The sequence below is a fragment of the Peromyscus maniculatus genome, chromosome 23 (assembly GCF_049852395.1).
Source record: "Peromyscus maniculatus bairdii isolate BWxNUB_F1_BW_parent chromosome 23, HU_Pman_BW_mat_3.1, whole genome shotgun sequence".
NCBI classification, from domain to species: domain Eukaryota; kingdom Metazoa; phylum Chordata; class Mammalia; order Rodentia; family Cricetidae; genus Peromyscus; species Peromyscus maniculatus.
This window is the reverse complement of record NC_134874.1, coordinates 62,146,728-62,158,225: the sequence shown is the minus strand read 5'-3', so window position 1 is coordinate 62,158,225 and position 11,498 is coordinate 62,146,728. Positions and strand designations below refer to the sequence as shown.

The 11,498-nt window shown below is 44.8% G+C and overlaps 1 protein-coding gene across 1 annotated transcript in view; it reads right to left on the bottom strand.

Annotated features, from left to right (window-relative positions):
• Positions 1-11,066, bottom strand: part of LOC143270450 (serine/threonine-protein kinase PLK1-like) — a 77,234-nt gene extending 66,168 nt beyond the window's left edge. The window contains exons 1-5 of the mRNA XM_076560382.1: positions 11,051-11,066; positions 8,687-8,870; positions 7,449-7,561; positions 7,100-7,254; positions 6,820-7,002 (exon numbers count right to left, since the gene is read on the bottom strand). Coding sequence (XP_076416497.1) covers positions 6,820-7,002; positions 7,100-7,254; positions 7,449-7,561; positions 8,687-8,870; positions 11,051-11,066 — 651 coding nt within the window. The remainder of the gene's footprint in view (positions 1-6,819; positions 7,003-7,099; positions 7,255-7,448; positions 7,562-8,686; positions 8,871-11,050) is intronic.
• Between the last annotated feature and the right edge of the window lie 432 nt (positions 11,067-11,498).

The window sequence follows — 11,498 nt, the reverse complement described above, 5'->3', positions numbered from 1 at the left end:
AATTCCTTAAATTTCTTTTTGCCATTTAATATTCTTCTGTTTTGAATTCTCTGTTTAGATCTGTACCCCATTTTTTAAACTGGATTATTTTGTAATTTGATGTCTAGTTTCTTGGGTTCCTTATATATTTTGGAGATCATCCCTCTGTCAGATGTGGGCTTGTGAAGATCTTTTCCCATTCTGTAGGCTATCATTTTGTCTTGTTGACCCTGTGTAGCACAAATCTTAACAGTTCATATTAATAAAAACAAACCTGGAGCCAGGTATTGGGGTGAATGCTGAAAGATCAGAGAAACAGAACAAGCTATAGCTACCTTCAGCTCGCCAATTTCTCAGCCAATCCTTTTTCCTCAGACTGGAAGCCTCTGAGTCCTTATCTGAATGGATCTCAGCTGAGTTGCTGCTAAAAGCTAAAAGCTTAAAAAGGCTCTAGTTTCTCATCCTCACACATTATATACCTTTCTACTTTCTGCCATCGCTTCCTGGTATTAAAAGCTTCCCTCCCCAGCTCCACTGGCACCTATATAACTGAAGAATTTTTGCTACACTAGTCTCTTGGCCTCATTCTGCCTTGGCCCCAGCTGTCTCTCTTGGTCTGTGGCTCTTCTCTTGCTCTTGCTCCTCTCTCTCCTCACATGGTCTACCTCAGTCTGGCCCTGATAACAGTAGACTCTTCTGTGGGAGCCTGTTTTCGGGTTCCTCGTGGCTTTACCCTACAGGTCTGCATGGAAGATGATTAGGACCACGGGCCTGAGTGCAGGTGTCTGAGATGTTTGCACTTGGCTGTGCTGGGGGAGGAGGTCATTTGCTCCACCCCTTGGTGTCTCTATAAAAACCCTGGGGCAGAGACAGTAGGGGCCCATTGGTAAATATTCCAGGCCCTCCCGAGGCTATCCTTTGTTTTCTATCTGTTTATTTCAGCAAGATTCTCTGCAATAAATCCTTCTATCTAATATTTCCTGCTGCTCACACTCAAGAAAACTCTGGGGAACTGTGGGGTTTGTGGGTAAATGCCCCACAGAATGGTGCCATGAACAGGGACTAAAAAAAGAAAGGGGGGACTAAAGACAAATGAACAGGGACTAGAGACAAAGTAATAGGGACCAAAGATAAAGGAAAATAATAGTTTTATTACAGAGTTTTTGGTGAAACTGCTGAGTCAGCCCTGCCAGTGGAAAGGCATGCCGGTGTTATGGAAAATATATATTTCATATATATTATTGAAGGGCAGGGGTTTTATCCTTGAGAGAAAAGGAAACCGGACTGGAAGGAGGTCCGATGCTGCAGTGCAAAATTCTGTTCTGTCAAAATTTTCTATCTTCTATCCCTTTCTCAATTTCTATCTGTGAAAAATAAGTATAAGGTATATAGGTTAGTAATATAGTGTAGGAGAAACTTAGCAGTGTAAGATCGTGAAGAAAAAAATAAGTCAGTCAACTAACTAGACAGAAAAACTCAATTTTATAACTTTGGGGGCTTTGAATACAGACTGGTGAAACATCTTTTTTTGGGCATTACAGGTAGTAAAAAAGCTCTTCTCTGATCTTATGGGGAAGAAAAAGTTTCCTATGGAAGCTTTTGTCCTGGGGACAGCTGAAATACTAAAGTTCAAGCAACAGGAGAAATTGTTTTCTCCCTGAGGCAAAAATGGGGGTGTAAAAAGCCAAAAAGTTTAAAGTTGGGAAGTTTTGGGAAAAGTTGGTCTTTCTCTTTTGGGGAAAAAAATCTTTCTCTTAAACTATAAAGCTTTTCTTGGAAAATTTGGGGGGAAAATCTCTCTAAAAACCCTTAATCTTTCTCAAAAGCTCTTAACCTTAAAACCTAAAGCCTTTAACTTTCTCAAAAGGGCAAAAATTAGAATCACCTGAAGATATTAGTATGGGGACCACCTATGATTAGCTCTAAGGGAAAACAACAAACTTCTTAAGACAGCAAAACCTCTCTAAGATCTTTCAAGCTTTAACAATCCTCCCTGCAATGTGGGAGGCAGGGACAAGTTCCGAAAAACCTCTTCTAAGCTCGGTCTCTTCAAAGCTAGTAAGTCAGAGTACCCTGAGGGAAACACTTGGGAGAGCTTGGGTGAAGAGCTACAGAGAGCCCAAAAGGGCAGGAAACTATACCTGAGATAGGCAAAAAGACCAAGCTTTTCAGTAACAGTGAGCTGAGGCATCAAGGGTTTTGTTTCTGAGTGAGCACTTCAGAATAAAAAGGTGCTCCTAATCACCCTAAATCAAAGATCCCCTGAAGCAATGCAAACTGTTAGCATTGTATCCTCTCTTCTGACCAAAAACCCAGAGGCAACTGGCCAGTGTCTCTGAGTTCGGGTGCATTTTGGAGATACTAGGGTTCTTGCAGTTGTAAACTTCCTGGAACACAGAGCTGAGGCAGGAAGGTGCAGGACCCAGGGGAAGATTGCTAATGAACAAACAAAGCTAAAGCTGGTGGGAATGGCACAGTTGCCCACTTTCCTACAAGTCCCGGGTTTATAGGTTCACAGCTGCAAAAGGAAAATCTGAGAAAAAGCTTTCCTTCAGAGAAAGGACCTTTCTGGGAAAACAGTAAAGCTGAACTGTGTCTGAAGCAGTCATGCTGCTGAGTCAGAATGCTGTCTGGGGAAAGAGCCCAGCCAGGGCAAAACAGAACTATCCAGGAGTAAAGCTCTCTTTTCTGTCAGAGAAAGCAACTCTTTGAGAAAAGCTTTGTTTCAACTGACTCCCATGAGATGAGGGAGTGTAGCCCTAAGGGGTGATTGCCTCTGGCATAAGCTCTGTCCTTGAGCACCCAGACAAGCAAACACAACCCACCGGGTGGGGGGTGCGGGGGTCAGGGCCAGGTGAAGGCCTGATGAGGCAAAGCACCTGTCCTAATGGGAGTTTAGAAATGGCAAAAACCTCCCTTGTTAGATTTTCAGTCTGTATGCAAACCACACCGACCCTGAAAACAAAGGGACAAAAAAGCCCCTACCTTCAGTAGCAGGGAAAACCGCCACAGTAGTGTTGGAAACTGTTTCTGGGGTAGAGGGGATAAACTGAGAACAAATTGGGAGCTGTCTGGGAGAAAGACTCTGAAGAAACAGAAGTGACAGATTTCTCCCCAGAAAATGCATGATGTGTGAAAAGCTGCTAGAATTTGAGGCAGATTGGTGTGGGGGTGGGGGAATCCCTACTTCCAAAGGCAGCTATCAGAGGTACAGAGCTGCAGACAGATACCTGAAGCTCTGCATCTGGGGGGTGGGGAGGAACAAGCAAAATGAGAATAAAATCAGTGGGAGAAAATCTCTCTGAAAGAGCTATGGAAAAGCTGTTGTACATGATCTTGTTTTTCACTGACTATCAGTGCTGGCTAATGAGGCAGGTGCGGTTCTGATCCGGGGCCAGTGTCAAATGAAGGAGAGATACCTGTTAAAGCCAGCTGAGGAGAGACCAGAAACCTCCCAGTGTCCCATAATTGAAAATGTAAGATGCTTGTTCAAATCTCCCGTTGCAAAAGCAAAAAATTTTGTTCAAACCTCCCGGGCAAGAATTTCTAAGCAAGTCTGGTAAAAGAGAACCAGTTGACTCTCAAACCCCAAAAGAACTATGGGAAATGACTGATATAAGGGACTGATATTATTATGGACTGATAGAAGGGAAATGCATTCTGGGAAAGGTAGTTTTTCTGCTAAAGATGGCGACATTGTCCTGAAACACTTTTGTCAGGTCGAAAATATGTTCATGGTAAACTTAAAATACAGCTTTTAAAAGAATAAGGAAAGTCGTCTAAGAGTTTAAGTGTCAGTTCCAATGAAAAATTGAAAGGATACGGAACTAGGTGCTTCGCGGTTTGGGGCTCGGTTGGTAAAATGCCTTATTTACCCTAATAGCTGTGCAAAGTTTTTAAGGTAGTTGGATGACAAAAAGCTACCTTTAAGAGCAAACAAGCCCCTTTAAAATCCTTAGGAAAGCAAGAGAAAGCAGTTTATACACTGAACATTGTTTTAGATATGAAGAAACTTATGGGAAAATAAAGTTCTTTGCCTTTTAAACCAACAGCCTTCAATGAGTAATTCCTTTGCAAATCTAATAAGGAGACAAGGAAACAGCCATTCAAAAAATGACTGCTTTAGAGATGGGAAACTTCAGAAAAGCTGTCTTTAAAAAATAGTTGTTTCACCTGAAAGTTCCTTATAAGAAATCAATGCTAAATATCACAACGGATAATATCAGGAGTTAAAGCTAATGAAGTGAAAATACTAAGTCCTGAAAATGCTTTTTCTCAAAGTAAGCTAATGAAGGATATGTTTCATGAAAGAACATCCATGTTCTTGACTCCTTTGAATAGTAACAGTTTGGGTGAAAATATTGGAACTGACAACAATCAAGTCAAAATGTTTCAACAAATTCAAGATGCTATTCACAAAAGAAAGCTGCCATGCTTTGTGGGCCATATTAGAGCTCACTCTAATCTTCCTGGTCCTTTAGCTGAGGGGTAATGCAATGGCTGAGCATTATCCCAAGTGGAAATGGCTCAACAGTCACATGCTAAGTGCTTGCATATATGAATATCTGACAATTTTATCTCAACTTTCATAAAATCTAGTGAAATTATACATAAACTTGCTGGAGTTGAGTGACCTCATTATAGAATCTTATTTCTGAAAAAGTTTTATTTGTATTTCATAATTGTTTTCTTGGAGTTTTTTGTAGTTGTTGTTGTTCTTTTTTTTTTGAGACAAGGTTTCTCTGTATTTTGGCTGTCATGGAACTCACTCTATAGACCAGGCTGGCCTCAAACCCACAGAGATATACCTACCTCTGCTTCCTGAGTGCTAGGATTAAGGGGTGTGCCACAGCCTGGCTGGGAAAGTATTTCTGTTGGTAGGGTTCTTGTCTAGTAAAAATGATGCCCTGGGTTCTAGTCCCATCACTGCACAGAACCTCACATGGTGGTGCATGTCTGTACTTCAGAACATGAGAACTGGAGGCAGGAGGATCAGTAGGTGCTGCCGTGATGTTAGTTCACTTTCCCACATTCTTAACTTTAGCTGAACACTGACACTTTGTCCTACCTAGCTCATTAGGTCAGAACAGGTGAGAACCAGCATCTTTTTTTTCTGTGTAGCTTGAACTCAGGATCTACCTGCCTCTCCTTCCTGAGTGCCACAATTACAGACTACCTACCCAGCTACAATCATGTGAAGCATAGTGAAGGTTAACAAGTCATTTTCTAAGCCTGACATGATGCTTGTAACCCTGGCAATCAGTAGGTTGAAGTGGGAAGGTAGAGAATTCAAGGTCGACCTAGACCAGGGAGTAAGACCCCATGTCAACAAAATCATTTTCAAGTCATGGTTTCTCAACCAGGGTGGTACTGATTCAGAGGAGAAAACTGTCAGGGAAAGGGTGGATGGTGCCCTGTATCCTGTGCCTTGTTACACTGTGGCATGCTTAGCAGCATCCCTGGATTCACAGGTTGACAGAGATACTTTCTTCCTAAGGCAAGCCAGCCAAAATGCCTCCAGACATTGCCTACTGTCCTCTCAGCTGCAGATCAGCCCCTGATGGAGACTCCCTTGAAGAAGAGTGAGGGGATTATCTCCTGGGAATAGGTGAGCAGACTTGGAGGGGCCTCTTTCTGAGAGGAAGGGACCCATTGGGATATCCCCACAGCCCATTTCTCTGCCCACATCTCTGAAAAGGTTCCAATGTTAAAAGGGGATATCAGTGCAAGACCTGCTCCATGCCATGAATAAATTGTATTCTAGGACATGGGTGGGTCATGGACCAGGGATGGCCTGCCATAACTGAGTCAGTGTCCTTGTCCTGCCCATCCCAAGAAGCACCACTACAGGGAGATCCCAACTGAGGTACACCAGGCTCTGGGCCAATTCCCTGCTGGCTACAACCATTACTTCACACACTGCTTCCCGAGGCTGCTGCTACACACTCACCATGCCATGAGGGCCTTTGCTTTGAGAGCTTCTTCCTGCCCTGCTAGTCACCAGCTTTGGATGCTGGGAGGTCCTGCCAGATGTCAAAGAGCTGAGACAACCAGGTGCCCCAAAGGTGGACCAAGGAGTTAAGCCTGTGGCTCAACCTTGTCTAGGGAGCATCAAAATATTGGACAGCATCAAAATATTGGACAGCAGTTTAGCAGCCTGAGGCTGTTGGAACAGAGAAATACTCTGGGTTCAGGGTACTCACAAAAATACAGGATAAGAAAAGATATGCATATGTACTGAATAAATATAAAGCCAAGGAAACAACAGTCTCAAATTCAATAGAAATATATCTATACAAGTTATACAGTAGGCTGAGGGCAGGGGAAAAGTTTGTAAACTCAAGTTATATCCAAACATATTAAAAAAATAACTTACACAGTAACCCCTTCCCCAACCAGCCCCTTGTACAGAGGCACTGAACAGCAGTCCTGGAAACCCAGCAATGCAGTCCCAGGCAGAGCTTTCAGAGTAAAGGGTCACCAGCCCAAAGGACAGAGGCCTAGGAGTCGTCCTCGAGTCTGTTGCAGGTAGACTCTCAGCAGCCTGTCCACCATGGTGTGGGCATAGCATAGCTGTCTACCCAGGTCCTGGCAGCAGCCATATTCCTCCAGAAGGCTCAGGCAGTATGTGTGGAAGTCCCGGTTCTTGTTGATGGAGGTCACAGCTGCCATCAGGGGGCACAGGATAAGTTTGGTGTGGTCCTTGGAGGAAAGAAGGGAGTGAGTGAAGAGTTCAGCTGGTGCCCAAGGTTGAGGCAAAGGGGAGGAAGACCCCCCCACCTGGTGAAAGGACAGCACTTCCACCCCACCCAGCTACCTCAAGTACAGGCCCCTGCACACCTGGAAGAAATCAATCTGTATAGTGCCATTGCTGAGGTGCAGGACGATGGTGTGTCTTGTGCGGATCCATTTCTTCAGGTAGGGCAGCTGGGCCAGCTCATCACCTTCCTGGGGTGTGGTGTTGGCCCCTGCCTTCTGCAGGTGTTCATTCATGTAACTTTGGAAATGCTGGAGGAGAGTGATCTGGTTGGAAAGTTGGGGAAGAGATTCCAGAATGAGGGCCTGACCCCGAGGCAGCCCCCATACCCTGCCACACCATCTCTCAGCAGCCAGTTCCCACCTTCTTCATCAAGGAGTCAGGGTGGGAGATCTTGGTGGGGTGAGACTCCATACCATCATGGTCTATGTACTGGAGGCTGTCGCCATCATTGTAGAGGACGAGGCATGCTGAGTCATTAAAGAGTGCCCCTGTACTGTTGTCACAGAGCTGACACCCTAATGGCAGGGGGAGGGCTGTCTTAGAAAGGCAGGAGGAGGTGGACAAAGGCTGGGAAGAGCTCAGTAGTAGAGCGCTTGCATGCATAAGTTAGTAACATAGACACACAATTACAGACATCACTCACTCATTCACTCAAAAGCTACCATGGCCACACCATCCCCTTCCCATCCCACATTCTGGAGATACCTACCAAGTCCATATTTCATTGATTGGTCTACCCACTGGCTGACCCAGAAGATGGGGATGCATGCAGGATCATCAGCCTCTTCTGGGATAGAAACACAGCACTGGTTAGGCCAGCCCCTTCTTCTGTCTTCTCAAATAGCCCTCCCCAGAGCTGGGACAGGCACCCCATGAAACTTGGGGAGAGCTCTGAAGGCACAAACTCAGACACCCAAATGGAAAATTGCAGCCCAGGATGTCAAGTCCCAGTTCGTTCAGTGGGCCCCTTTACTGTGTCCCAGGAACTGTGGTAGGTGTGGATAGGAAAAGAATCCCTAGGCTTCTGGAAGGACCCACGTACCACCCACAGGGATGAAGAGTGATATAATCAGCTGTGTAGCTAGAGTTTTCCTGCCTTGCCCAAAGTCAGGACAAATCTCTATCACAGACGCTCAGACCTGACCAAGTAAACACAGAGACTTATATTGCTTACAAACTCTATGGCCATGGCAGGCTTCTTGCTAACTGTTCTTATATCTTAAATTAATCCATTTCCATAAATCTATACCTTGCCACATGGGTCGTGCCTTACCGGCGTCTTCACATGGTTCTTGTCATGCCGGCGGCTGACATTGCCCCCTCTGCCTTCCTGTTCTTTCTTTTCTCCTCTCTGTTAGTCCCACTTATACTTCCTGCCTAGCCAATGGACAATCAGTGTTTTATTTATTGACCAATCAGATCAATTTGACATACAGACCATCCCACAGCACAGCTGCTCTGTCATTAACATCGGGGCTGTTGGAAAGCCTAGTGCCCCAGATTAAAGTGGTGAAGAAACTGAGCAGACTCATTCCTATAACACTAGGACCATCTCAGTGCACAGGAGTCCCAACTGCAGATACATGAATGTGTTGGGAAGAAATGTTACTGAGAGTAAAGTCAGGTTAGGAAGTGCTGGCAGTGGGGGTCAGGGTGGTGACAGTAGGCACAAAAGCCCTGAGGCTGGAACTGACCTGAGTGTCTTGAGGACCAAGGGATTAATTCCCTGGGCAGAAGGGAGACAGAAGATGCAGCTGTGCAGAGGTGACCTACCAGTCACCTACAGAGTGAGATGAGCCAGAAACAGGCAGAAGGCACACCAGGAGGGCCTTGGGTGTCAGCCTAACTCATCTGGATGTTGATCTCCAGGAAATGGGTGCTGCTTGATGACTGAGATGCCCTGCCTTCTCCAGATGGGAAGCCCCTGCAGGACTCACCTTGCCGCACCTCCTTCCCTCTGAGGGCTTGGAGGCATTGACCCTGGTCAGCGGCTGCAGCATGTCACCGAGGTGGCACTCAATGGCATCACTTGTCCCCCAAACCACTGGCTCCTCCTTTTCCCAGGGACGGTCAGGCAAGGGTCTCTCTACACCCAAGAAGGTGACATGGCCATTAGCCAGGCACAAAACCACTGGAGGGAGCACAGGCTGCCTGCCACAGCCAGCACTCTTCCCACAGTCCCATTAGCTCTCAATGCTGTTGGGAACTGAGTCAGGACTGAGTTGGTGTGTCAGGTACATGGTGCTTACTGAGAGGCCACAAAGCTTCAGGAGCTCAGGCCTCTGCTCCAACAGCCTGCCCTTCCAGGACAGCAGCTGTTGCTGTCCCTCAGGGAGGGAGCCTGGAGGCACCATTTCAAGCAAAGAATGAAGGACAACTTGTGCATCCAGGAAGGTGGGAGGATGGGTGAAGCGAAGTGTAAGCCTTTTGCTTTGTGTGCCTACAGATAACAGGCTAATAAAATCCACACTGAAGCATTAGTTGGCCTATGGTGACCAAAGCTGTGCTGGCCACTGATGCTGTCTTTATTATTGAACGATTCACTTCCCCAAACCAGCATGTGTCAGTTCTCCCGTGAAACACAACATTCCCTAAAGTTTCAATTAAAAACAACAGCAACAAAAATCCCAGCATGCTGTATTAAGAATTTTAGTGTGAAATAAAATATCCAAGCTCTGATATTAAAACTAGCTAAAAAGGGGCTGGAGAGATGGCTCAGCCATTAAGAACTCTGGCTATTCTTGTCAAGAACCTGGCTTTGGTCCCCAGCATTCTCATGGAGTCTCACAACCACCTGTAATTCTAGTTCAAGGAATCCAAGACAATCTTCTGGCCTCTGTGGTCTCCAGGCATTCATGTGGTGCACATTCATATATGCATGCAAAATACCCATTCACAGGAAAAACAAAATGAGTGTTTAGAATATGTAAAATCAAACCTGTCCAAATATAACTATTGGAAATGGAGGAAGACTACCCCAGAATCACATAACACATGATACAATGTTCTACATTTGGATAATCTGGAAAATGTCTATAATACATCTTCATTTATTGCTACTTACTAAAAAAAAGAATCCTTAAAGTAGCAGTATTTTAATATCTCCCATAGGATAGAAATCCACAAGTCCAGCACAATAGGAAAGGGTCACAGAAAAGGGGGCTCAGCAATAGTTCAGTTAATAGAGATCTTGTATAGTGTGAAGCCCTGAATTAAGATTCTCAGCTCCTTATAAACTGGCCATGTTGGCCCATACCTGTAATCTAGCACTCAGGAGACAGAGGCAGAAGGAACAGAAGTTCAAAGTCATCCTTGGCTACTGGGAATTCTAAGCAGATTGAACCACATGAGACATTGTCTCAAAAAATAAAACGGAAAAATAAAAATTACAGTAATACTTACTATACCAAGACCCACATGTAGGTGCCAAAATTGATGGCCAATAGTTTTTCAAACAACTTCCTGCAAGATACTGGTCAATTACGGAAGAAACAGTATCTGTTTCAATAAAAAGGAAAGAAGGAAGGAGTGAGTTAAAAAACAAAACAAAAGAATGCTCCCAGGTGAGGTGGCTCACACCTTTGATCCCAGCACTTTATTGTGGCAAAAGAAAAAGAAGCAAACACACAAAGCAATGACTTTACTCACTGAGCCTTCCCCAGCCAGAGTAGTGGGTTCTGAGAGGAGGCTTCTAGATCTTCAGCACAAAAAACTGGATGTTAAAATTTTTTCATTTAATTTTTTATGTGTATGAATACTTTGCCTGCTTGCATGTCTGTGCACCATGTGTGTGAATTGCCTGTGGAGTTCAGAAGAGGGTGTCAGATCTCCTGGACCCCAGTAGGCAGCATGGCCATGTGTATCTATAACCCCAGTTTGGGGAGGAGGTGGAGACAGACAGATTATGGCAGCGTGCTGGCCAGCCAGCCTAGCAGAAGTGGTGAACTTCTACTTAGTCAGACCCTGTCTCAAGGCACTAAGGTGGATCCTGATAGACAAGCCAAATGACATCCTACTCTGGTCTCTGAATGCATGTGCATATGTGTACACACCTGCACATTTATGTGTTTGTGTGCCAGCATATCATGCATACATATGTATACAACACACACACACACACACACACACACACACACACACATGTGTGTGAGGACGAGCAAAGAGTCCCCATTTTTAAATCTTTGTGTGGCTTTCAATGAGATATAATTTCATATGATAGTTTTTTATTATGTAACAAAACCCTCCAGAACTTAATGGCTTAAAACATCAAACTATTTATTTGTGGATTTATGTTAGTGATAGTGTTTTTACTTGTGCAGGAGCACATGTCCGTGTGAGTATGCATGCATATGTATGTATGAATGCATGCATGAGGGAGTCAGAGAACCTTTGGTAGTGTTCCTCAGGTGCTGTCCATGCTGCTCCTATTGTGAGACAGAGTCTCTCTGCTCAGAACTCACCATGTAGGCTGGACTGGTTGACCAGCGAGATCCCAGGATGCACTTGTCTCTGCCTCTCCAGTGCTGGATTAGTCTTGCAACACCACCATCCTCGGGTCTTTTCACATGGGTTCTGGGGCTAAAACTCAGGTCCTTGTGTTTGCAAGGTAAGGACTTTACCAACATGGTTCTCTCCCTGCCCTGTTTCTTTTTAAAATTACTCTTAGCTGATACTTTTCCTGAGCAGGTTTAAGTTTCTGCAGTGATTAACTGAACAAGAAGTAACAAAACATTGGTCATAAGAGGAAATTGTCTTTTTT